The sequence below is a fragment of the Panicum hallii genome, chromosome 7 (genome assembly GCF_002211085.1).
Source record: "Panicum hallii strain FIL2 chromosome 7, PHallii_v3.1, whole genome shotgun sequence".
NCBI classification, from domain to species: domain Eukaryota; kingdom Viridiplantae; phylum Streptophyta; class Magnoliopsida; order Poales; family Poaceae; genus Panicum; species Panicum hallii.
The window spans coordinates 42,356,360-42,383,409 of record NC_038048.1 but is presented as its reverse complement, the minus strand read 5'-3'; the positions used below and the strand labels follow the sequence as shown (position 1 = coordinate 42,383,409).

Sequence of the window (27,050 nt, the reverse complement as noted above, 5' to 3'; positions counted from 1 at the left end):
TGCCCATTCATTTCGGAAGAGCCGGCTACCTTCCAAAATCCGCAGACGAAACGCAAACGAGCGGGAAAAGAAAGTAATGGTCGCTTTCCTGAAAAGAAGAGGTTTTGGTGGCATTTGGGTCGTCATTTGGCGACACGCTGAGGATGAAGACTAGCGCCCGTGGTGGCATGGCCGGCCATGACTAGGCCTGTTCGCACATGCATAGCCATCAACTGTCGTACCCATCAAGCACTTCTCCGAGTCAAATGCTAACACCTTTTATTTTCAATGAAGAACAGAAGGGAGTTGGTATAGGTTTCAGGGTTTGTCTACACGGGCGGCACGCAAAAATCCAATCGGGACTGAACTGCGTACGGACAGTTTCGTCCCTACGCATCGGAGTGCTCAACACTCGTTTCTTCTTCCCGCCTTCCAAGGCACTATCTATAGTAAATGGGTTTGCGATGGAGACCTGGGCGGCACATCCCGCTGAATTCGGCCGAGCTGAATCATCAGATTCCTTTATACCTCTGCTCATGAAATTCAGGTGGCTGTCCAGTGTCCACGGCCACATTTCGCTATCTCCCCACGTCCTCATACAATTCCCTTTCAGTTCCATCCATGAATTTCAGGTACCAACTCCCAGCAACGTCACTCCACCAGGCTCCTGTAAACAAAGCGCCGAGTGCCCTACGCAAACGAACAGGCGCTAGCAGCTCGCCGATAAAACGGCGCCAGGTGAGGTTTCTTCTTTCGATGTATGATCATGCCCAGGCAGCCCCCACCACCTGAAGCGAAAGGGGAGCTCTCATGGTGTCTGCTCGCCGGGTGGATCGAGCAGCCGGGCTAGTGGCCTAGCGGCACACGCCATGATGCCGTCCAGTTTCAGGGCGTCCCCGGACCCGGGCAAAAAAGAACCAGAATTATGCTAAGGACTGCACTAAACAAGACCTGAAAGAGACCCAATGCAGGCGATGTGGGCGAACACATGTCCCGGGCGGGAGGATTAGCCGGGCAAAGACAAGGAGCGTGTCCCCTCTCGCGGATCCCTGGAAGTGCTTTCTGACCAAACTGCCAAAGATTCCGGCCCAGGTGAGAAGAATGAGTGCTGTAGGTTGGTGGCAGTTTGCTCACTGCCTCACTTTCATCAGAGAATGGCTTCTTTTGCCGGTGCCAAAGGCATAGCCTTTGCTTAATGCTTTTGTCACCATCCAGTACTTTGAAGAGGATAGTGACCTGATTACTGTGGCTCATGAGTGTACTTATATAGAGGTTAAAAGTTAAAAATGGGGAATAAATGGAAGGGCTAAGTAGTTTGGTGACATCATAGGACTCATCGCACTCGAGAATCTTCAGAAATTAAAGTTTCTCCAGAGTTCTGCATATAGCCTCAGGTCTCTCTTCCCAGAGGTGCCAGTGGCTAATGCAAGGTGCCGAAAGGATTTCTGTATGAAGAAAGCATGATCATGAGCATAGGATCAGCCTACGATTTTAACTGCGTTTGCCAACATAACTGTCCAATGACTAGTGCTAGTTTCTACAGTTATTTCCAATTTAATAGCTACTATGAAACCTGATATCTCACAGTCTGATGAATCATTGCCAACTCTTAAATAATACCAGCAAATTGTGGTGATTCTTTACACAAATATTATCAACAAGGCTCCCCTAACATTGGATGATCCCACTGAAGTACCCACCCATTATCATTAAAAATTAGTTAGGTAGATGACTATCCTTTCGGCCTAATGCCATTCCAGTTTATCTTGAATCAATATCCATCTCTATTCTTGCTAAGCGATACACTCTGCAGTAAATAACAAAAAAAAATGAGCAACCTCTGATATAGAATTTCTGGATTAACAACAATGGAAGGCCTTCTTAGCAGAGATTCGAGCACCATACAGAACTTACCTAAGATCAAACAAGTCTCGTTGATGGGCATGAAAGGCCAAGGATCTAGCAAAGTATTTAGAGCGATGATGATGAACAATAATATCATTTGTCTAACTCTCAGCTAGACAGTCACAACTTGAGAAGTCTTTGATTCTGGAAGAACTTTATTTGCAATGCTAAAAAATGTTAACCAATAATACTGCACATCATATATCTGTGTATTTTAATCTACATACACAAATATCATTATAAGTACAATCAGAGTGATCGAAGCTACTTAAGTAACAATACAGTACTTCAATTTCTACACTGTCACATTTACATGAATAAGTGTTGCACGTCGGACTTGTGCAAGCTGCAGAAAACAAACAGAACATGTTTTTGGCATTTCCTAGAGACATCTAGCATACAAATGGAATGATTGCGTAGCGAGAGCGAGGGTAATCTTCAAATTTCTGAACATACCATTTATGAGTTTGTACTGCTGCAAAGGACAAGTTTGCTATCTGCACAAAAAGGATTGTCAGTTCAGGTTGCTGTAATGAAAGACACTGAGTTTGTACTGCTGCAAAGGACACTGTAATGAAAGACACTGAAAAATGTCACAGAGAAGCCTACCACAAAAAGGTACAGGAACCACACCGAAATGTCTGATCCACCACTAGCTATCAGCATGCCCAAATATATTACCTATATACCAAAATAACACCAAATGTTAATAACATACTGATTTCAAACCCATAGCTCAGTGCACTTTAATCTAAAAAAATAGCTCAGTGCACTATTTGGATAGAAGCAAGAATAGAAAAATGTTTGACACCAACATCATTTAGATATTTGAAAATGGTGAAATAAATTGTGTTCCTAAGATAATACTGTGTTTTTATCATCTTTAAGTTGTATCAAAATGTGAGCATTTCCTTGTATGGCACTCCTAAAGAGAAATCTTTACTGCAGCAGAATCAGATTGGCGAGGAGCGTGCATATTCACTTGGCACCATTATTTTAGCAATTTGATGGGATTTTCCATATTCATCACTATGTACAACATTCTGAATATTAATGAAGGGAGTAGGAACTCACTAGTTCAGCAAGGTAATGGGGGCAAGACACCTGACTAAACCAGTCACCGCATGGAATTACATATTCATCAGAATCTTTGTGTTCACGCAATGATCCCTGTAAAAAAAAGAAACAATGAAATCCAAAGCATAAATAACTCCGCAAAATTCTCCTACAGAAGTTTGTACTTTGTTATTAATATCTAATAACTTTCATCTTTACGCTAAACAATTATTGTTTGCAGTTTCAACATTGGCATATTTTCTACATATCCACTGCTTATATTGTTCAGATTTGCAACAAAAAAAATAGCAGTATATTAGGGTTCTACATGTGACAGAAGTGAATACGTACAAGAATTGCATGGCAGCGGATCTGATGGAGCGACCCCCATATGAAAATAACAGCACCAATCCACTGGCACCACCCCAACTTTAGAAGAGGCTTCAAAAGATGTGACGGGTCAATTACTAGGTCCGGCATCCTTGCTCGACCCTTTACTATGAACTCAGCTATTTGATATCGAAGATACTGTATTGCTTCAGGAAGAGAAGAACTAGCAAGTGATAAAGGAGCAGCCACATAGTAGCTGGCAGGAAAAAAGACGAACAGTTTGTCATTTCAAAAGTCCAATGCAATAAAAAAGAAAGGCCAGTGCGATGAGACTTAATCAAAGAAATCCTTAACTAACTTTGCCACGGTTTGTGTAATCCTCTAAGCAATGTCACCATTACAACAAGGTTGATAACATCAAGTATTACTGAAAAGAAAGCCAACAATAGATCTTGACCCGTATGAGTTGCGATTAGCAGCAATGCGTTAGGTCATTTTATTTGCCATTTGGTTATATCGGGTCAAGGCTAATTCATCTGTTAAGCATTGTACTGCTGATTCATCCTGTTTACTTGTGTGTTTTCTGGATAACATTGCACAAGCTGCCGCAATGTAAAGAACAGCTTTCATAACAAGATCTTTTAGCACAGGCATGTGAATTAATGACAAAGCATGACAGGAACAAAATGAAGGAATATGTCGTCAAGTTGGCATGCCTTAGCAAGATTTATGTGATATAAATCAAGAAAATGGAGAAAGTTAAACAAAGAGGCATGATGAAACTTACAAAAGACCCAACAGATATCCCATGATGTGCATCCGAGCCGAAGGGCTGTAGTGGAACACATGTTCGGTCTCATACAGGCGTCTCAGAACCTGAATTTCCATCAATATAAGTACAAATACAGTCCGCCAGACACGATACTTGTGTTCCCTGGGGCGTGATGACCAGAAACTTGCCAAAGAGAATGAACTGGAACTTCCAACAAGATGGCTAGCAATTGTGGAGTAACTCGATGGCTCCGGCACCAATGGTGTCATTTTCATGTATGCATAGAACCATATTGCAAGTAGCAAGGTTGTCGTCACAACCACACCCACCACGTAAAAATGCAAGAAGAATTTTTGCGGAACGGTGAACCTCTGCACTTTTGGAGAAGATTTGTAAGTTTGATTTTCCAAGTAGCAAAAATTTGGCGTTCAAAATAAACTGCTCAAGAAAAACTGTTGTTAAATTTCACTGTTGATAATATGCCGTATGTTTTTTTTGTCATGGAACTCATTCGGCATGTGGCTTGAATATAGTCAAACTATCGTAAATATACCTCAAAATTAACATAAAGTCGAATTGCTAGTTAACAGATGCTAATAACCATGCTTTTGGAGCCCAGGTCTTAAGTGCAATCGCTAATTAACAGATCACATATTGTAGAATACAAAAACTTCTCAAAACTAAACCACATTGGGTCAAATTTTATCAGTTTTACAGTAATATCCTATAACAGTCACGTTCTAGCAATAGGAGCTCAGTAATTTTACAAGCCAACACCACCAAATATAGTCAAAGCAATCTACATCAGCTCGAAGTTGTACCAGATTTGATCTGCTATCCTGCAACAAAGCTGCTCTGTAGAAGTAGGGGCATGGTAATTTACAGGTCAAAGGCACCACCTCTAACCAAACGTGCATGAGCCCCCGTGATTTCTGACTACCCCGAAAATTTCCATTCCAGCACCGTAACAAGGTTATCTGAACTTCAGAAGAACCTTATTTGTCCACACGGCGAAATAGCTTCTAGAGTTTAAACTAAACCACGATTAACCAACCACGCTTCTGTCTATGTTTCTAAACCAATCTATAACCGGTAGGAAATCAAAGTGAACACGAGGCGAAACGTGAACCGCCAGCAATCTTACCGCCTTGGAGGACGAGGACGCGGAGGATGCCCTGGCGGTCTTGCCGCGGGAGGAGATGGCGCAGAGCAGCTGGTGGAGGAGGCGCCCGCCGGCGGCCGCGGGGATCGGCAGCGCGGCGGCGGCGATGGGGAGGATGGCGGCGACCCAGGTGAGGCAGAGGAGGGGCTGGAGCGCGGGCCCGCCTCCCGTCTCCATTCGAACGCCGCCCCGCGCTGGCGCGCGCGCGCGCGCAGGCGGGGGCTCCGTAGGCGGCGACGCGGCGCGGCGCGGCGGAGGCAGAGACCCGTGCGTCCGGAGGGGGGGGGGGGGGGGGTGGTTTGGGTTTGTGCTTGGAGTGGGGAGGAGGCAAGCGAATCCGGAGGACGCACGCACGCAACTCTGGTGCGTTTCCGGCGGGGAGGTTCAGCGCATTTTAAGATCGGTTCCTTCTAGAAACGGGCCTGGAAGGCGTTCGTGATGTATTAACTGCGTCCAAACCTAGCTGAAAACTGCCATCGGACGCTTGATCCACCATCTCATGTTCCATCATCGGATAAGTAACAAGTCGGAGCTCGCTGGAAACGCTACGCGGCTGCTTGGTGCACACCGCAGCACAGAGTGGCGTTTCGCTTTCTTCGCGCTGCACGTGTCACGGCGAATAGATGGGAGTGGAAGCTGGACGAATCCAGCTTGGTCACGTCGTCCGCAGCAGGTTTGCATGAGCAGTGTATACGGACGACCTAGGTTTTAATGGGATCCAGAAGTGAGATCTCATAGGATCTTATGGTAGCACCCATGTTTTCTAATTGAGAAAAAGGAAAGTGCACTGCCAACCACTTTGGGTGCCCTTACGGTTGAGTCGCTCGGCAATTATATTTGTAGCTATGTGACACCATCATCAGCAGGCAGGTCATTTCACTACAGGTCACGGGTGTTGGTCACTCCGCAATTCTTGCATTGGTTGGCTATGCGAGGTTCAATTTTCACACCTTATTGTATCCACTGAATTTTGCTCCAGGATTTTGACGCTTCCTTGATAAACCAAGAGGCAGAGGCTTAGGAGTTCTCTTCAGAATCCTATCGGTTATCTTTCTCGGTCCCTTCAAGTTAGAGCCAAATTCTATGACATCTCTCCCTTGCATGCAGAGGCGTATAGCCTCCTTTTAGCTATCACACGTTGTGCTCTGGAAGCGTGAAATAGTGCGTCCACGGGGAACCAAGTTCAAATGGAAACAAAACTTAGGAGAATGGCTTTTGCCCAAATGATAGTTGCTTTATCACCATAGAAGATAACCCTTCCATCCCCTAGAATTAGGATAGATGTAGTGTTCCTGCTGAAGGATTCAATTTCCAATAGCATGAAAAAATTGGTATTTTCATCACTAGGTTGTATACAACACACTATATATTTTCTTCCCAATATAACTGCTTGTAACGCAGCAACTGAAGCAAGTGTTTCTTAATATGATCTTTTCTGACTATCACATGTTATTTAATCTATAACCACAAGTATAACATGACAAGTGCATTTAGAGTGACTGAAGCTACTTGAGGCCATATATCTTTTGCTCCGGATTGGGAATATCTTTGATAGTCTGAACCATTTTCTAGAGATACAACTAGCATACATATGGAATGAGTGCATAGCGAGAATGAGGATAATCTTCAAATTTCTGAAGGTACCATTTATGAGTTTGTATCGCAGAAAAGGTTAAGTTTGTTATCTGCACAAAAAAGAATGTTATATTAGTATGCTCCAATGAAGGATACTAAAAGGTACCATAATCACAAGTTGGTTGGATTCTAAACAAAAATGGATACAATTAAGCATATCACAAAAAGAAGCATGAGCCACATCGAAGTATTTGATCCACCACTAGCTATCAAGAAGCCGAAATATATTACCTATAGGCCAAAACAGAAAATGTTAATAACATATTGATTTTAACCACATGTTAGTCAAAGAATAGCAGAAGCTCGACATCAGCTAGCATCATCTATATATTTGATAACGGTGAAATAAAACATGTTTCTCAGATAATATTGTATTTTATTATCTTTGAGCATATGTGTAGAATGTATATATTCTATTACATGACTAATGGCTACTAAAGAGAGAAGTATATTGCCGAAGATCTAGGTTAACATTTTTTATACAATGTCTACCATTATATTAAATATCGACAGCGTAAACAAAAAAAATCAGACATAAGCATTGCAACCCCCGATCCACCAAGAGGTGACGCATCCCAGACTCACACACTCTAAGGCCCCGTTTGGTTGGGCGTCGGCAGCGAGCGTTAGCGTTTCCAACGTGCCAGCCGAACCAAACGCGTGACGTTCCCGACGAGATTATCCCACCGCAGCCGCATTTACGTGTTATCCTTTCGCAGCAGGCCGCGAGCAGCTTCTCCGCGTTCCGACCGACCGACGCAGGAAACCCACCACTTCCCTCCGCTTCGATCTGCCCCTATCTCCCCTCTTGCGGCCGGCCGAGCGCCGCTCCCCCTCGCCGGCGGCCACCTAGGCAGCCGCAATCTCGCCCTCCCCGGCGCGGAGGACGAGCAGCGTTGTCGATCCGATTCGTGTGAGCGCCCGAGAGCCGCCGCGCCGCTGTCAAGCGCCGAGCTCCTGCTGCTGCTGGTGGTCCTGGCAGGTACGCCTCCTTCCTCCCCTCCGATCCGAGAAGGTCGCGAAATGCCAACCCGTGTGAGCGCCCCATTCCCCTTCCTTCTCCCTCACTGCATATTTCTTCTTCCTCCAGCCACCATTAACAGACCTCGAGCAGCTCACCATCGCTGGCCAAATCCGCTCGATTTCCTCCATGAATTTCAAATCCCCCGCACCTGAGGCTCACTCACCTCCATAGCTCCCTCCCCAACCCCTCCTACACGAGCTCCGACCACCGCCTCGCCTGGAATCGAGGATTCCCCGGCCACGCGCCGCCCCTGTGCGGCCCTGCACCGCTCTACTGGGAGCCCCGGCTCCTCCTGGGCGCGCTGGAACTCTGGGCTTGGGGCCTGGGGGTCCTAGCTGCTGCAGCGGCCGGGCATTGGTGGCCACAAAGAAACTCTGAATTTCCTTTGCCCACAAAGAAATTGGTGGCCGCAGCCCTCTCCTCTGATTGGTTCCATGAGCATACAAGCTGTGGTGCTCATGACTAAATCTGTGGGAGAAGGGAAACATCGAAAATCCGGATGGTTTACCATTGCCACCCAAAAGCCTCTCCAGAAGGAGCGATCCACAGGTGATCTCTCCCCTAACTGGACTACGACGAATGGCTGGATGCTGCAGCTGTTTGTTTTGATGCGCCTGGTTTCTCAAGTGATCTCATATTCCCCTCATTTCGAAGGTAGGAATTTTACAGGAGTTTTACATTGAATTTCTTATGATATCCGAGAGTACATTTTCATAACTAGGTTGCAATGGTACATCCCTGATTATGTCAGTCTAGACGTAAAGTACTTTTGAAGTAGTATATTAGAAAAAAAAAATATTTCTTCTATGCTCACAAAGTCACACGTACTTAGCATTTTGATCATAATCCGGTCAAATCTAAATTTTGTGTCAATTGCTTTCAAAAGTTTAGTTTTAGAAGCAAAAATATGCTTTTGCATTGATTAGTTGGTATGTGTATCTTCAACAATTTTAGTTCATTGTGTTGGTTACGCACACCACTTTTTCTACACAGCTCTTTTCCTTGTATGAGCAACATTTCATAGACCTTTCCTTCTTAACTACATTCATCTTCACTGCAGGCATTAATCAAACTGGATTTCTCATTGGATTCACCTGCTTTCTACACAGTTTATGAGGTAATTCCTGTTCAGTTCTACTGTAAAGTTGCCCCATGATTACTCAAGTCTTGCTTTAAATAGTGCATCTTAAGCCTCTTTAATTTACAGTCTTGGTAAGAGCAGTTATTTATCCAACTTTGTGTTGCTGCATACATCATTTGCTTGTGGATGAAAAATAGCAGTTGTGTTCCTCAAATTAGTGATGGGTGAAAAGGCAGTGTGGGATAACGCCACTTTGAAGCACTTCATTGACATTTGCAAGGAGGAACTTAGTCTTGGAAATAGACCAAATGGCTGTTTTACTAGAACTGGTTGGAATAACCTTGATTATAAGCTTTTTGCAAGAACCAGGTTGAAGCTAGTGAGGTCACCATTGAAGAATAAATTAGACAACATGAAAAAAGATTACACCGTATTCATGGAACTGAAAAATGCTGCCACTGAATTTGGATGGGATGATGCGAATCAAACTGTTGATTGTTCTAACATGTGGTGGGATGAACATCTTGCGGTGAGTTAAGTTTTGTTTTTTTCAAGGGAATTCTATTTGTCTTTGTTATATTTTGTTCCTCACCTTGCTAAATTTATTTTACAGCGATGCAACAACCCAGAGAGAGGTATCAAGTGCGTCCATGTCAAGTTTTGAAAGCGAGGGCCAAAGTACCTTGATGATTTACATCTGCTGTTTGAGAAGGTGCATGTCATCGGTGCTTCCGCATCATGTCCGGGAGATATTTTTTCAAGTGACTCGAGTGATGAGGACACAATGAAGATTACTCCCAATGAGAAACCAAAACTAGCAGGAAAGAAGCGCAAACAATTGTCTAGTCCGACTGAAGAGAAGGAGGAGAAGAGTCCATTTTTTCGGATGCACAAGAACACATGCATGAGAATTGAAAGTGCAGCTGATAAAATTGGATCAAGTCTTGAAGCATCATCAGCTCCTCCACAATCCAACTCTATTCCAACTATTGCACAAGTTATGAGAACGGTGAAGGATTGTGGGATTCAAGAAAAAACTGCTTTGATGCACGCAGCTACCTTATTAATCATGAAGGTTGAGTTTAGAGAGATACTTAGTGCGCTTGAAACAAATGAAGGAAATGTTTGATTTGATTGAGAGGGAGCACGAGATGAAGAAGGCCATCTAGATCAATTTTTCTTGTGTTTCAACCATTTATTTGCTTACGTTCTTGTATGTTGGAATAATTATCGTGTATGTTGGACCCAGTTTTGTTTTCTACGTTGGAACCAGTTTTGTTTTGTATGTTCAAACCAGTTTCCTTGTATGTTCGAACCAATTACCTTGTATGTTGAAAGCGTTATTTCTATATTTGTTAAACAATTTACTTTGTTTATGTAGATGGATGCGAATATGGAAGAGCTGGCTAGAAAAGGGCAGCAATCTCTTCTTTCACTAAATGAGTTATCTCAACATGCTGCTCTTATTGGAAATCTGGGTGCTCTTTACAATGAGCCATATGCTAACAAAGCTGATTATAGAGCAAAAGAAGATCCAGAATGTGGTTATAATTTGGTCATGAAGTGCTTCAAGCGTCCAAGACAGTTTTACAAGATGTTTTGGATGAGTACAGCGATTTTTATAGCTCTTCATGATTTATTGGTGTCTTCGTACGGTTTGACATCTTCTAGAAATGTTACATCAATAGAATCATTAGCAATATTCTTATGGATTGTTGGAGGGTCTCAGTCATTCTCCCAAGCTGAAAACCGTTTTGTCCGGTATACATGGACAATTCATATAAAATTCAAGGAGGTATTGAAGTCTTTACTTAAATTAGCAAACCATAACATCAAACTGAAGGATCGAACATTTAGCAATGAACATGAGAAGTTGAAAGAACATCGTTTCTGGCCTCATTTCAAGGGTGCTATTGGTGCAATGGATGAAACACATATACCGGTTGTTGTTCCGGTTGATGAGGTGATTAACTACACTTGTCGTCATAAATATACATCACAAAATGTACTTGCCATATGTGACTTCGATATGAGGTTCACATTTGTGGTTGCTGGATGGGCGGGTTCCGCAGATGATACACGGATCCTTAACCATGCATTGGCAAACTTTCCTTCATTTCCTATACCTCTTAAAGGTAAATAGTACCTTATACTTTGATCATCTTTTTTTACAATGCTAACTTATTTTTCTTTTTTAGATAAATACTAACTTGTTGACTCCGGTTATTCAAATCGAAATGGATACCTTGCACCTTTTAAGGAGACTATGTACCGTATACCAGAATTTCGTCATCATCGTGGACGTCCACCGCAAGGGAAGCATGAGTTATTCAACTTTTTGCACTCCTCTCTCCGCAATGTCATTGAGCGTGCATTCGGAGTTCTCAAGCAAAAATAACGCATATTGAAAGCTATGCCGAGTTTCTCAGCTAAACGGCAGAAGGAGATTATTATAGCTTGTTTTGCACTACATAATTTGATTCGGGATAGTCAGTTGCGTGATAAGGAGTTTGAAAGGTGTGATGCAGATGAGGAGTATATGCCAAGAGCATCAAATGTTGAGGAGCAAACTCAAGATGATGGTCGTGAGATAGAGTAAGAGAATGAAGTTACTATGAACACAATTCGTGATAGGATAGCTACTTCGATAGCTAATGCAATGGGAACATGAGATTGTTATGTAGCTGACAACTCTTTTGAAATGAACAATGCACTTATATATTTAATTTCGTAACAAATATGATAATTTAATGCAAAATCACATTGTTATATTTATTGTACCTGCATACAGCATTTCAGGACCTCAGAGGCATTACAAATATTTTATATCAAATCTACAGTTTCATAGCAGGTTGAAACAAACGGCTTTCAACTTTTTCACAGCTGTCTTTCACAGCTCACGGCTCAACCAAACAACCAAACGCACCCTAAGAGTTATGAAAATCAGAACTTATTTTATTGAGTAACCTATTATCGGTTGATACCATTATTTTAGCAATATAACGAGACCTTTCATGTTCATCCAAATATGGCTTTGAAACATCTAGGATATGAATGAAGAGAATAGGCACTCACTATTTTAGCAAGGTAATGAGGACAAGACACACGACTAAACCAATCACCACATGGAATTACATATTCATCAGTATCTGTGTGTTCGCGCAATGATCCCTGTCAAAGTAGAAAACATAAACAATAAAATCCAACTGATAATAACTTCTAAAACTGTCCTCAAGAAGTTTGCTAGGAAAAGATGCATACAGACACAAGGCCTACAGAAAAATATGCATATCAAATAACTTTTTATCTTTCCACTAAACAGTTATTTATTGCAGTTTCAACACATCAGCATATTAAATTTATACACATCCACTTATGTTGTATGTTGTTCATATTTGCATCAAAAAGGTAACTATAGATTTTATGTTCTACGTAAATAATAGAGAAGTGAATACTTACAAGAATTTTATGGCAATGGAACTAGTGGAGCAAGCCCCAGATGAAAATAGTTGCACCAATCCACTCGCGCTACCCCAGCTTTGGAAGGGGCATCACGAGACGTGACGGGTCAATTACTAGACCTAGCATTCTTACTCGACCCTTCACTGTGAACTCAGCTATTTTATACTGAAGGTACCCCATTGCTTCCGGAAGGGAAGGACTAGCAAGAGATAAAGGTGCAGCCACATAGAAGCTGGATGGTATAGGAGCGAGAGAAAATAGGTCATTCTAAAAGGTAATTACAGTTAAACAAAATGGATCAGTTTCGTGCTACTTGTTTAAATAAACCTTTATGGAACTATCATTGTTTTGTAATTCTATGTAATATTATTACCATCCATTACAACAAAAGTCGATAAGTTCAAGTATTGCTCAAAAGAAATCCAACAGCTGATTTTGACCCTAATAAATTACATTAGTAGCAATAAGCTAGTATGTTATTTTCTAGCCCATGTGGTCATGTCAGGCCAAGGCTAGTTCATCAGGTAAATTGTACTTGCATGTTTTGTGGATAAGATATCCATAAGCTGCCATAATATGGAGACGGACTTCCATATCAATCTTTTATCTTAAGCATGTGAATTTATGACAAAGTGAGAAGGGAAGAAAACAAATGAATATGTAGTCAAGTTAGTATATCTTACCAGGATTTACGTGATATATGAATAAAAAAATAGAGTAAGTAAAAAAAAATGCTAGATGGGACTTACAGAAATCCCCCCAAATAATTCATAATGTGCATCTGAGCTGTAGGGCTGTAACGGAACACATAGTTACTCTGATACAAGCGTCCGTCTCAGAACTTGAATTTCCATCAATATAAGTAGAAATACAGTCCGCCAGACATGATATTTGTGTTCCATTGGGTGTGATGACTGAACATTTGACAAAGAGAATGAATTTGACCCACCAACACGATGACTAGCAATTGTGGAGTAACTCGATGACTTGGGTACCAATGGTATCATTTTCACATATGCATAGTGAAAGGATCGTGATGTCACCTAGAGAGGGGTGAATAGGCATACCTACAAATTTTCACTCAAAAGCGGCGAATAAAATTCACTGACTGCCAAACTCGGAACTTCCGGTTTTACAAATCCGAAACTTCCGGTTTTACAAATCCGGAACTTCCGAGTTTTACAAACCGAAACTTCCGGATTCACACAGAATAGAGTGAAAGCAATAAATCTAGTGCGAGTAAATGAATATAAATTCAAACCTCAAATGCAGAGTAGGCTCAGTGAAGTTTCTGGAGTAGGTGCATGTTGGTACATACGGACAGGGGTACCTACCTCCTGCTAGGGTGTCCAGCCCTGGCATGTGCGCCAAGCGCATCATGGTGGACGCACTCCACCACATGTTCGGCCGCCTATCCTCGATCATCGCGGGCCTTGCCCGCCAAAGAGTCGTCTGACAGTGTATCCAACCTGATGGGCGCAAGATTATCCGTAACCTCGCCCTTGGCCTTTGGGTTACAAGGCATACGGCCCGGGCCTGACAGCTGTGATCATGGTCTCCGGACCTCCCCCCGTGCTCTTATAGGTCTGGCGCCTCCACGTACCCACAAGGACAGGGTGCTTGGGAATGACCTCCATAGGTCCGGACCCCCGGGGTGGTCCGGCGCCGCCACGTGTGGGAGCCAGACCCCTATGGGCCTGTCCACCCGGACTGGCCTCGGGGGCCTGGACCTCCCGTCCCTCCGGGAAGGGGTCCGGTGCCGCCACGTGCCGCCAAGGAGGCGACAGCTAGACCAACCCTACCACGTGCCCGTGGCAAAAGGCCTTCCGTGGGACGCCGGCCCAACTACCGCACTAAATGCGGGTAGGTGGGCTGCGCATGCCCAAGACAGGGCATGGCCTGCCCACTGACACACTGGGCAGGTATGCTGACACGGAAAAGGTACGGGGATTTAGAGTGGTTTGGGCCGCCGGAGCGTAAGACCCTAGATCTCCCCCAAACTCTTCCTAAACTAGGATTAGGCGGGTGCATTCCGCCACCCGGCTGGATACTTCTTCCGACAGTGCACATAGTTCCTATACACAGAAATACTACCAACCGAGTAGATCAACCAATTTCACAAATATCACAATTAGTGCAATGAGAAGCAAAACAGTAGGGAACACAAAGATTTGTTTTACCGAAGCTCGGATTCACTTCTTGCTACCAAAGCTACTACTAAAGCACAGTGAATCCTACTCTCCGTTGAGGAACTCTTTAGGATGTGAGTCTATTCCATCTCACTTCCACCGAGTCGGATCTTGTTCCAACCACTTCCCCACTTCACTAAGCTTGCTTCTTCCCTTACGGAGTCAAAGTGCAACCTGCACAAACTTCCCGCGGCTTACCACATGATTGGGAGCTCGCCGGGCAACCTCTAACCGTCTATGAGGCAAGATCTCCAAGAGTAACAAATTCGAAACACACGATTTCGGTCAAACTCAAGTGCTTAAGGTTTGCTATGCTCTCAAGTGATCTCAAGTAGTAACTCTCTCAAACCCAACTCAAGGATATGACATGAATCACATAATCTCACAAAGAGAGGTTGGGGAGAGCTCAACAAGGCTACCAAGCTTTCTTAGGACGACCAGCAAGCAATAGAATAATGTCTAGAACAGCAGCCCCTAAGGAGGGGGCTCAAAGGTATAAATAGCTAAATCCAAAAAAACTTATCGTTATATGATAGTTAGAATCCGAAACTTCCGGATTCATAAACTTGGAATTTCCAAGTTTTCAAACCAACTAGCCATTAGTGCCACGTATGCAAAATCCGGAACTTCTGGGTTGGGAAACCCGGAACTTCCGGGTTGCCCCCGTTAGTTCTAACCAATGTGCACTTGAGGCTTTTGTATTTCTCTCAAGTCACTTAGGTTATTTGAGCACTGAGACTAAATAAAATTCAATGTGATGCATCCCTCTTGGTGGTACGACATGCGTATACTCAAGATCAAAGGTAGATTATATTTCAACCACTTAAGCTTCTCAGAAATGTACCAAGCCATATCTCGATCAATCTCAACCTGAGAGGTGCAATCAGTTCTGTTTCTTTTCTTTGAGCACATATTCCTTGAGCTAATGACTTGAACCATCAAACTTGAATGAAATCCACTTCTAGTTTAAATCAATATCTTCACAATATGATTCTAGAAAAATTGATACTTGCTAATATGAACACCATACGTGACCAAGATTCTTCAAGTTGAATCCAAAGAAAGTTTACCCTAGCGTTGGTTCCTCAGCACAAACCCATTGCCCTTCTTCACGCTTAGTCCCTCAAAATACTATCCCGGATTCCAACCCTTTATCCTTACGTTACATAGAGCTTCATAAAAGTTTGTATCTCAATTAAATCATCCATAAAGTCTATTCTTCATAATTTTTTACAACTTATATCTTCTATTGATAGATTGTTCGTTTCTTTACAAGAAATTTCCTTCTAGTGCTATCACTTTATCAACAAGCTTCATTTAGATATGAGAATAAATAGTTGTCATCGAACACGTGACTCAATCCATATAGTATTCATTGCTTGTCAATATCATCACTTTAATCATAGTCTAGTCACAAGTCTTGTCATATGAACCTTTTATCTTTACTTTCAATATCTTTCATCACAAATATTCCATTGATATGATAATTAATTCATGCTCATATGCTCAACAAGATGATTAGTTCTTTAACCGTGGTGTCATTCAATTTACCAAAACCCATTAGGGACTTAGATGCACTTTCACAAAGAACCATATTGCAAGCAACAAACTTGTTGTGGTAGCCACACCCATCATGTAAATATGCAAGAAATACTTTTGTGGAACTATGAACCTCTGCACCTTTGGAGAAGAATTATAAGATTTAGTTTTCTAAGAATCATAAGATTACAATACTTAACATAAATTGGTCACAAAATTTGATAAATAGCCAATTAAATCTTTTTATTCAAAGCTATTTAAATCTTACAATGGATGCAATGCAATATTATTTTTTTTCTCATGGAGGTTATTTGGAATGTGGTTTGAATATAGTCAAAATATCATGAAGAAACCTACATAAAAATTGCATTGCGTTTTAACAGACATGAATAGTCATTACAAGCTCAGGCTTCAGTAGTGATCCCTAATTAACAAAAAAAAATTATAGAATACAGGAACTTGTGGAGATCCGGCTACATTAGTTCAAATTCTACCGGCTTTACACTACTATCCTAAAAGACAGTAAGGTATCCAGCATCAGGATCTTAGTAACTTACAAGCTAATGGTATCACCACATATGCGAAAAATCAAATCAGTCAGCATCATGTCAAAATTCTATCAGACTTGCGCTAGCATCTTGCAGTCATCACTTATCTAGTGGTAGGAACATGGTAATCTATAGGTTTGCGGCACCACCTCTAACCAAGTGTATGAGCTGAGCTCCATTGATTACTGATTAGTCCAAAATTTCTCAACTCTTCCTTCAGCCTGATATCCCGTCTCCTATTCCAAATACTTTGACTTGCAGTTTTAGTAATATAAATTTAAGTGGAAATTAAATATTATGAAATATTTTCCATGGTGGATCTAGTAACTCCAACCATTTTTTCATCTATGTAACTCTTCATATATTAATAGGCCAAGTTTAGAAAAAGTTTGACCATATAGCTAGAATCATAAAACGATATGAAGTGCACAAGAAGCACCTAATCTGTAGACACCGCACAATAGCTACTTGATCTGGAAACTAATCCATGACTTAGCTTGGCAGTGAAAATAGTTATGGGTGGATCGGAGTTGCTACGAGCACACACATTATGTAATGGCCAGCACACACAAGCTAAAATAGTAGGTGCTAAGTACGTAAAAGCATAAAAAACTCACATGTCAATCTAATACAACGTTTTGTCACAATATAGCTAGGTCTTTTTACTCACAATATAATATTTTCCTTTTATCTATTTTTCCACATACTGTACGTACATTTCACTTTTAGAAAGTGGAACATAAACACTCTATAATCAACTTGTACGTGAGAAACATCCATCGACAATTTGTGCAACCCAACCGCCCGCAATGTTACCGCCTTGGATGGGGAGGTCCTGTAGGTCTTGCCGCGGGCAACGACGGTGCAAATCAGGCGACGGACGGTGCGGCCGCCGCCGGCCACGGGGATCGGCAGCCCGGCGGCGATGGGGAGTGGACGCGAGCCAAAAAAAAATGCAAAGGAGGGTCTCTAGCGTGGACCCGCCTCCCGTCTCCATTCGGTTCAAGACCGGTTGGTTCCTTCCAAGCAAACGCACCTGTACGTGGGCCGGCCTGCGGGTCGATCGATGGCTTGATCTGCTCATCTGATCGTCGATCTCTCTCTCTCTCTCTCTCTCTCTATGTCTGCCGAGTGGTACGGGCTGTTGAGTTATTCACGTACGGCAAATTAGTTGTGTGTCAATTTCGAAATGGGCACTGTATGGCTGCTGCAGATATGCCCATGTCTGATTGTTTCACCGGATTAAGTGCAGTGCTGCCGTACAGGGAGAGTTCACTGAAAATGCATGCAAGTTAATCGTTGAATCCGTGTTGCGTGTTGTGGCTATTTTTGTAGCCCTGAACGTGTTAGTGAATAGCAGTGAGCTCAAAGCTGGACGCTCAAACTGATGAGTCATGCGCTTGCCAACTATATCACTGCTGAAGATGCTATTGAGACTCACATGTTTGGTTGAATGTAGTAACTGTCAGCATCCATATGGAACATCTGCTCCATGCTCATCATCACTCCGGTTACAGTCTATCACCAACCAACCATCGTTGGCTACATCAGTAAGAACTTTGCAAAAGTTTGGTATAGGAAGCTTGAGCGAGAGTGACTTGCCACGTTCGAACACCGACCTGCTAGATGACAGGAACCACGCATACTCGTGTTTATTCTTTCTATCTACTAATCAGAGTCATGACAGGCTACACTAGTTGTCCTTGGAGGGACGTCCGCTCGACCATTGCTCCTTTACCTCGTATAGTCATGTTCCTCCTTGAGGTGATCCTGAGAAATAGATCGATGTGCGACTTAACATTATTAACTGCGGTAGATAATTGCAGTGTCTAATGTTTCTGGAAGCTGCAAGTTGTCGCCTTGAGTTGAGACTCAAAAACACATGCTACCCTCGATGGGCACGTTTAGTTGCATGCACACATCTCAATTCTGGCAAATTCGCCCAACAAATTTAGTGCGACTATGTGCTTGCCAACCATATCACTCCTGAAGACGCTACCCAATTTGGTACATGCCTTTTCTTCTTCTTTTCTTTTTTGACACGATAACGGGGACTTCTTCCATTAAACAGAGATCTCGAGCAGATCAATATCAGCAATAATACAAGCCGGCACATCACTAACCCAGACTAGCAAGGAGTTACATTCAAAGGTGTGGTCAACCTCGGCAAACCTCATATGCTGATGCCGTGTTACATACTCTCGACTCGTAAAGCGTACACTGCCGCTGTTGAAGCTCGCTGCGATCAGGTGAGCACTGCACCTGCCACGCAGTCCGGCCGGGTCCTTCCATTGAAGGGTTGTTTGCACCAAATCATGGGCATCAGAGTCGATAATCAATCAGGTGATGGATGACCGCCACACTACTTCGATGACCGCACGCAGCTCAGCCCCAAAGGCACTACTCAGCTCAGTGGTCTGGATTTTCCGGTTTTGCCTGCTACAAGGTGCATGCATGCACATCTCTGATGACCACACCCCAGCCTCCCGTTTTAACTGGTGTTGGCTCCTAATAAGCGGTCCGCTCAAACCTGAAAAACTGGAGGAATTCCAAGGTACACCAGCTGCTCAGCTCAGCCGCTCAGGTAAGGAGATTGGAGAGGGCGTGCATGGAGCGGGTAAGGACCTAGACGTGAAACTTAATGAGAACATGGACATCAAGAAGTTTGATGCGGGAACATGACTGTTTTAGTGAAAGGTACCCTCTCTCTTTGTGTCGTGTGCGCTTTTTCCATTTGGATCCAAAATGATAAGGATATCCCTATCATTGGTACAACCACGCCTACTACACAACAAGGATCAATTAATTGAGCACGAGCATGACAACTAAATTATCAGGTAAAGTCGTTCCTTACTGTCCAAATAAGTTATTTTTCGAAGGGGTGCTACTAAAGTCTTGTGATGACTTTCTTATGATTAGAACTTGAAAGCCGAATCAGATTGGAGAAAGCACTACAATGACAACAAACAAGTGGAAGGAGGTACGAGAAAATGAAGGATCGGACCAAAGAATCGGACTGCAAGTTCGGACAGCCTGTTCGGACCTCCAGGAACTAACAACTTCTATGGAACATAATTCTCCGCTCCGAAGGGTGTTGGAGACTCATGAGCGGTTGATGGAAAGCTCTTGAAGCCTACTTTCAAATGGATTAAGAAACACTATCAGATTCCATCGGAGTCGCCCAGCAACTATAGAGAGATGGTCAGACCTCCAGTCTTGAGCTGACAGCCTTGTATCAAGTGAAGCCCGCTAGGGGTCCATTCTATGTTAGGGTTTCCACCCTTCCACGCCTCCTGGCTGTCTCCCATGTATAAATACATGCTCCAGCATTCAGGAGAAGGTTGGGTTTTATTTTGTTGTAAGTTTAGCTTCAGCTACTTCTTGGTGAGTGCGTGTGTCGATTAGACCACCCGTTTGTTTGATTCAAGATCCCAACTCGTGATTCAGTTTTAGCCTTTAGCTTGATTTTTGTGAGTTATTTGCTTGCTTGTTCTCGGTTGCTAGTAGGTTCAAAGGTGTTCTTGGCACAGCAAGAACATCACAATCGGAGATGGTGTACCTGTTGCTAAGGCGCATCCTTATGGAGGTTGTAGTCGGACAGCCAACATCGAATCCACCACCAAATCGAGTTATCCCCAACTCTCATCGAAGACCGAGAACATACCCTAACGGGTTCTACCACAAAATCAGTCTTATTCCATTCCATTATGCTTTGCATTTGGATGGGAAATCATGTATCATGGCAGGGTTGTTGTACCTTGTGTTTAGTAGCTAGACGGCTACCATGATGATGCTACCATCGGTCTCGTTCATCTAGTCGTCCCCGTCCATTTGCTAATCACGCTCTATCATGACCAATCACCCCCACGCCTCACCGGAGATAAGCCCACTTCCGCCGCTATGGACCACACTGCCGGCTTGCTGAAAGGCGCGAAGATGCAGAAGCGTACAATCGGCTACCGCTTGGGGGTTAAGGTCTTCATCACCAGGGCCAGTTCGATTCGGGAGGCAAAAGGGATGTTGAAGATCCCGAAGAAGGGGCTGAAGAGCAGGAAGGGGGTGGGTTATCGATAAGATTGACAACCTAAGTGCCTGGAGCGGATCCACGACAAGATCAACGTCGCGAATGACATCCTCAGTGACATCCTCCGTGTTGAAAAAACAATATGTACTTAGAAAGGTTCTAGAAGAATTTGGAAATTGCAAGAGAGAGGAGTTACCATATTATATGTTGAGATAGAAATTCTCTAGAATGAGATATTTAGTATAGATGGATAAGGATAAGAGAAAATTCTAGAATTAGATATTTTGTAAAGAAAAGCGTGAAAGTTGCCACATGGCAACATCACAACACAAATGAGCACTTATAAATACAGGTGTTATCTTCCCTCTTGCCATACTATGGCACAAGAGGTCATGGCACGTTAGCCATGTAGTGTAGTTATACCATGATAGGGTAGCAAATAAAGAGTATAAGAGTCTTGTGTTAAGACTTATATCATGTTATAGTAAATAAAGAGTTGAGTTCTCGTCTTCCATGTTGGTGTCTAGGCAATGGTGAATCTATGATTTTAAGTTAGGGTGGTCAAGTAGAACAAAATTTTTAAATATTTTATTGAATAAGTCAATCTAATCTTATAAAGATATAATTTTTCACTTTTCATCTTCTCAATTCAATTATCACTTGTTTTATAAAAACTATTTTTTCTGCTAGTAAAAAATAAGATCAAATATGAGAAAATCAAGGGGAACCTCTTTGGGCCGAATCTTAGGTTGGTCGGGGGCCAACTGGCCCACCTCGAGATTTGCCCCCGTGTCTAAGTTTGTTTGGTACGGTATGGGTATAGCGTCCGCAGAAGAAGTGGTATCACACTATTTTGGTACCACTTCTTAGAAGTTGGTGTCTAATGTCAGGAGCACCAATTTCTCAATACTCCGCTTCATGGTGCCCAACCTTCAACCCGGCTAACGCTGCGCCCCTCTCCTCTGGCTCTACCGGTCGCGCCGGCCATCCCCTACAACCGGCATGCTACTCCCTCCGGCGTCGTGTTCACCTCCCCGATGGCCACGCTAGCACCGCATCCACCAATATCTTCAACAGCACCGAGTTTGCGAGGCGTCTGCGTGACTTTAGGAGTGTCATGCGCGATCTCCCCCTTGGCAGCCCTAGAGTCCAACTGTCCGCGTCCCTTCTAGGGGTGCGGATCAATGAGGTAGGACGGGCGTTGATGACCGAGGAGAGTGATACTCCTGCTCTCTGAACAATTTCAGCTCGCCAAGGAGAGGTTGTATCAGGTCCGACTATCATCGAGCTTTAGTTAGTCTCCTATGCAATTACTTTTGGAGCAGTTTTCCAACGAAGTGGGGGTACATGTTGAGGGATAGGTCCTATTCATCTGCAGTTGTGAATTTATAAGAATACAAATAGCGCGATAGGTGATGTAAATAGCATATAGTTCTAAACGATCATCCTCTTATGTATGACGGAAGGGGTTCTAATCTCATGTGAATGAAAATAGTTCAGTTCGGAACCATGGGCACATGTTTCTTAATTGAGTTGCTGAAATGTTCAGATTTCTACTACTAATGATAGGAACATTTCTGCTAGTCAATGCAATGCCGAGTAGTTGGTATTGGTAGTACACCTCTAAGTTGTGACTGCTAAAGGAATATGGAATCAATTTATGTGGTATTCCAAAACTGTTGAGACATGGGATTTGGGATATATGATTTTTTTTCATCTTGTTTCTCAACTGAATCTCAATATTTTTGTCTACTTCTTGTGAAACAAGGACAATAAAGTGGCAAGAATCAGGGATGTTCTTACTGCACATTTGAGCCTGGTAAGCAGGTCGGCGAGTAATTTGTGTTTTTCCATAGATTTCCGAGGTGTGCAGTTGTGCGGTTGGTCACATGGTTGGATTTGATTGCTTACAAGAGTGACAACTGACAAAATTGCATTTGTATCGAGAGTTTAGCCTAGTGGATGAGTTTTTATGTCTTATTATTTCCAATTCATTTGCACCCGTGTAGTTGGTATTCTTTTGGTAAGGTATTCTGCCTCCAGACACATTCTGGCTGGAGAGGCTTATCTTCCAAATTAAGGGTGTTTGACTGCAGTAGGTCTGCAAGTGAAAAATATCAAAGCTCTTCTTGGGTGACCCAGTACAATTCTGACTTTCACATAAACCTGATTATGTTTGTTTGTAATACAATATACCAGGCTTCCTTCCTCGTTTCACATCTTCAAACGGGTAGCTGCAGCCCGCTAACAACGGGTAGCTGCAGCCCGCTAACTAGGCACATGATCTTTGTGGTAATGTTTTCTTGAACTGTTTCTTTTTTAGGCCATGTGCTTTATTTATCAGTTCATGACAGCTTTGGTTAATTCATCACAATTTCTTCATTTCAAGTGCGGTTTATGAACATTTGCGTGACGCTGTCAGACCCGGAGCCACGGGACTGCGCACGTGGCGTATATTTTCTAGAACAAGGGATGGGATATGGCCCGCGCCCTACACTAGTTTCATGTAACTGTCCCCTAGACTATTAAGGGCGGGCATGGACCCCCTCCAAACAATAATCATTTAAGGCAATACAAACCACCACACAGGATATAAGGTATTACGCATACTGCGGCCCGAACCTGTCTAAAGTTTCGTATTCTTTGCACCTTCGAATTTCTGATCTCGGCATCACCTCACTTACAATCTACTACCTCGGGAGTATCCCTCGGTAGGTTAGAAGGTTAAACACCAACAGACGCTGCAGGCTATTTATTAGGTTTTATGGGCTGGGCAGTAAACAGACTTGGTTACAAATTTGGGAGTAGGAAAATCACTACTTGCATGAGACATAGTAGCGTAATCCATAGATAAAACAAGTAAACAAGGGGAAGCGGTCCTCGAAAGAAATCGTAAACAAGTAAACAGACATGATTGAAAGAAATTAGAGCTGTCCATCGAAAGAAATCTTTAGGTGGAGAGATAGGAGTACATATAGTTACCCAACGATAGGTACCAAGAGGTACCTAAATCAGTGGGACCAGTACCAAAAATAATGGGATCATTATCTATTTTAATTTATTTATGTTTTCTAATGAAGAAAGGGCAGATGTATAATTTCACGTGATCAATATGCCGGACGCTGTGGCGCATAGTACTATAGCTATTGTGTCACGATCCGGCATCCGTTCTTCTCTCCGGTCTCCAGTCTCCAGTCTCGCAACAACGAGCGATCAAAGCCGACAGAAGAGAAGAGGAGCAAATGAAAGCAGAACACGGCTGCGGTAATCAGAGAAGAGAGGCGCGAGCAAGTGCGAGAGCGAGTCAGCGAGAGGATTCTGCCCGAACTGGCTCCTCTTGTGTCCCGACCCGGCGCACTCGGATCGGGTTGGCCGGCTGGAGCACGCCGCCGGCGTGTCATGGTGATCTGCGGTGTGAATCGAGCAAAACCGGCGCCAAAACAAGATCCGGCGGTGCCTGATTGATATTCGCCTGAGCCGGGTCGAGGTACGCTGGCACGAAAGGTGAGTGGCGGCAAAGGAGGCCGAGCGTCTCCGAGGTCCGCGGCAATCGCTGTACTTCCCTGAGCAACCTGCAGTGAGCTGGTGGAATTTATAGCTCAGACGTGCACGGTCGTTCCGAGGCTCCGGCGGGCGGGCGGGACAGTGAACCGGAGATTGCTTGCACACGGCGGAGTCGGCGGCGGCACGGGCCTGAGCTACGCCGCCACGTCCCCGCGGCCGCTTCTGTTGGTCGTCACGACGACGGAGTCGACGCCCGTGGTGTCCGACGAGCAGGAGTTGTAGCTCGGGAAGCGGGCGGTGGATCCGGGACTCCGGCCACGGCGGACATCTCTTGCACCTCGTGCGGCGAGCAGGTGCACGGGCTCGCCGTCGCGCTCTGCCTGGGTGCGCAACCCTTGGTGCTCCCCAGGCTTGCCTCTTTCTAGTGCCTCCGCGAGGGCATGTTGGACGACCGAAGACTGCGACGGGTGACTGGGAGTGGCCTTTGTGTCCCACCGGTATGCTAATTGCTGGGGCACTGCTTCAGTCTCCCAGCGGCGCCTGCAAGTGTGCAACCGACAGTCGATAGACGAGCAATTTGGACGTAACGACGCGCCACACGGAAGGGAAAACTACTTCAATTCCAATAATACCCTTAACACTATTAATTTAATTCGTTTAATTACCTTTCTCAGATCAATGGTCAGGAAAATTTGAAAGAGAAAGTACCAGGAAGTACCACAATTACTTTCCAACCATTATAACAAGGCTGCAAAACATTTTGGCCCAGTTCCTAGTGCCAGACAGAGGAGAGGACTCGTCTCCTCGGGGGTCCAAGAGGAGCCCAACCACAAGCGGCCCGCGGACTCGATTCCACTTGTGAAACAATTTCTGTGAAAAAGCAGAGGCGCGCGCGGGTGACGGGGGGTCCTCCGGTCCTCCCCGGTGGAAAAGCAGAGGCGCGCACGCGGACTCGACCATGCGAAATTTGCTTCGAAACGAATTCCGCTAGCTCGCTGGATGGAGGCACGCAGCGCGGCAATCCGGGCTCCGAAAATTTGAATCGCGCGGCGGTCCAAATTTTGATTTTACGGGTGCGATATCCGCGGGGGAACGGCGAAGCGGCCGCGCTCCATCGTTTCGACTTCGACGCTCGCGACGTGATTCGTGGCCCGTGGCGACGAATCCCCCCGTTCCACCGCGACGTGCATCGGGTGAATCCTTCTCCGCGGGCACGGGGTACGCCACGATGAGCACACGCAAATATCGCATCGCCTATAACGGAAGATGGAGAGCAGAAGCATTATCGCCCCGTTCCCTGAACTCAGGTCCTGCAAGATAACGCGGCGGCCTCGAATAGCTTGATCCTCTGCCGCCTCAAGGTTGCGAGGCCGTAGCGGCCACCGTCGCGACGGCACATGCCTGTCGCAACGATTCCCACGCTAAATTACGAAATGTGGGCGCACTTTTACATGGAGGAACAGCTGCGTACGCAACGATTGTGCGGTGGCGCACTCTTTTCATCTTTATCCCCGAACCAACCCCATCAATTCACTTTACAGAACACAAAACCAAAGTCACAGATTAAAATGCAATGCATTGGAATCTTGCAACACTGCACCAAATGATTTCAGGCAAAAGAGCATCCATCGAAGCTGCTCCATCAGGATTGCAAGATGGGCCGCATCCACAGATCAAGAAGTTTCAGGAACCAACTAACAAATTCAGTGTCAAATGGTCATTCCCCCAAAGTAAAACAAGACAGGATCGGAACGACGTTCGGAAACAAACAATCCAGGGCACAAACTGCAATGACCAAAATCAGATAAACGAGCTGATTCGGACCAAGACTGTTCAGATTCCAGGCGAACTGCAAGTTCACTTCATATATTCTTAAAGAGAGCGAGATACATCTCCATCACAAGAAACCTAACCATCTGTTACACTAACACTGACCTGGATAGATTGAACTTGCCTAACACAACACCGGATCAGAGACGTTTGGGGCACGCACTTCATTTGTACAACTCCTAGGGACAACCACACCACAATCAGAGCTACGACCTATGGAACCATCTCATGCGGCGACCTTCCGGGCCTTCTTGGAGGCGGGGGACTTGACGGTCTTTGGCTTGGCCTTGGCCTTCGCCGCGGGGGACTTCTTCGGCTTCGCCACGACCTTCTTCTCCGGCGCCTTGCGCTTGGTCCCGGCGGCGGCCGACGCGGTCTTCTTGGGCTTGGCGGCGGCGGCGCTCTTCTTCGGCTTCGTGGCGGCCTTCGCCGGCTTGGCCGCGGCAGTCTTGGCGGCACCGGGCTTGCCCTTGGGGGCCTCCTTCTTGGCGGCGTCGGAGAGCTTGTAGGACGCCTTGACCTTGACAAGCTTGCCCTTGGCGGCGAACCCGCGGAGCTGGATGGAGAGCATCTTCTTGTAGTTGGCCGGCAGCGAGGGGCCGTGCTTGTCCTCCATGTACTTGGCGATGGCGTGCGAGCTCGAGCCGGTCCTCTCCTTGAGCGCCGTGATCGCCTCCTTGATCATCTGCACGGAACAAAACCAAATCGCGATCAGTCCCCAATCCCCACGGAACAACCACAACCGAAGACGAAATCTGACGAGGATCGGGCAAGGCTCACCTCGAAGTAGGGCGGGTGGGAGGCGCCGGCTGCCGCGGCCTTGGGCTTTGCGGCGGCGGGCTTCAGCTTCGGCTTCGGCGCCGCGGCGGTCTTGGCGGGGCGCGAGGCGGGCTTGGCGAGTGCAGGCATCGTGGCGAGCGGGATCTCGAAAGGCAGGGAGCACTCTAGAAACGGCTGCTGGGTGTGCCGGTTCGGATTCGAAGCGAGAGCTTTGAATGGATAGATTATCC

General features: G+C 44.8%; 2 protein-coding genes and 1 pseudogene across 3 annotated transcripts; all 3 read right to left on the bottom strand.

The window, feature by feature from the left end:
• Window positions 1-1,571: 1,571 nt before the first annotated feature.
• Window positions 1,572-5,496, bottom strand: LOC112901740 (polyprenol reductase 1-like). Of its 2 annotated transcripts, none has more exons than XM_025970710.1 (8): window positions 5,441-5,496; window positions 5,187-5,393; window positions 4,058-4,418; window positions 3,292-3,526; window positions 2,959-3,054; window positions 2,494-2,565; window positions 1,894-2,381; window positions 1,572-1,786 (listed from the first exon to the last, which is right to left on the bottom strand). In XM_025970710.1, the coding sequence occupies exons 3-7, from the start codon at window positions 4,315-4,317 to the stop codon at window positions 2,277-2,279; spliced, it is 768 nt and encodes a 255-aa protein (XP_025826495.1). In that variant the 5' UTR covers window positions 4,318-4,418; window positions 5,187-5,393; window positions 5,441-5,496; the 3' UTR covers window positions 1,572-1,786; window positions 1,894-2,276. The 2 variants fall into 2 exon arrangements, with proteins under 2 accessions (XP_025826495.1, XP_025826494.1); XM_025970709.1 differs by having other exon boundaries at window positions 4,058-4,413.
• A 1,288-nt stretch (window positions 5,497-6,784) lies between these two features.
• Window positions 6,785-17,679, bottom strand: LOC112901529 (annotated as a pseudogene).
• An 8,367-nt stretch (window positions 17,680-26,046) lies between these two features.
• LOC112899757 (histone H1-like) lies at window positions 26,047-27,044 on the bottom strand. The gene is made up of 2 exons (XM_025968357.1): window positions 26,821-27,044; window positions 26,047-26,725 (listed from the first exon to the last, which is right to left on the bottom strand). Exons 1-2 carry the CDS (start codon window positions 26,947-26,949, stop codon window positions 26,267-26,269), a joined length of 588 nt encoding a protein of 195 aa, XP_025824142.1. The 5' UTR covers window positions 26,950-27,044; the 3' UTR covers window positions 26,047-26,266.
• Between the last annotated feature and the right edge of the window lie 6 nt (window positions 27,045-27,050).

Bases quoted from the DNA above. Each gene is read 5' to 3' on its own strand.
- LOC112899757 (XM_025968357.1), bottom strand. From the start codon at position 26,949: ATGCCTGCACTCGCCAAGCCCGCCTCGCGCCCCGCCAAGACCGCCGCG. The intron at 26,726-26,820 runs GTGAGCCTTGCC...TGTTCCGTGCAG, and splicing joins CCCACCCGCCCTACTTCGAG to ATGATCAAGGAGGCGATCAC.
- LOC112901740 (XM_025970709.1), bottom strand. From the start codon at position 5,381: ATGGAGACGGGAGGCGGGCCCGCGCTCCAGCCCCTCCTCTGCCTCACC. The intron at 3,527-4,057 runs GTAAGTTTCATC...TTTTCCTGCCAG, and splicing joins GGATATCTGTTGGGTCTTTT to CTACTATGTGGCTGCTCCTT. The intron at 2,382-2,493 runs GTAGGCTTCTCT...CTTTTTGTGCAG, and splicing joins GGTTCCTGTACCTTTTTGTG to ATAGCAAACTTGTCCTTTGC.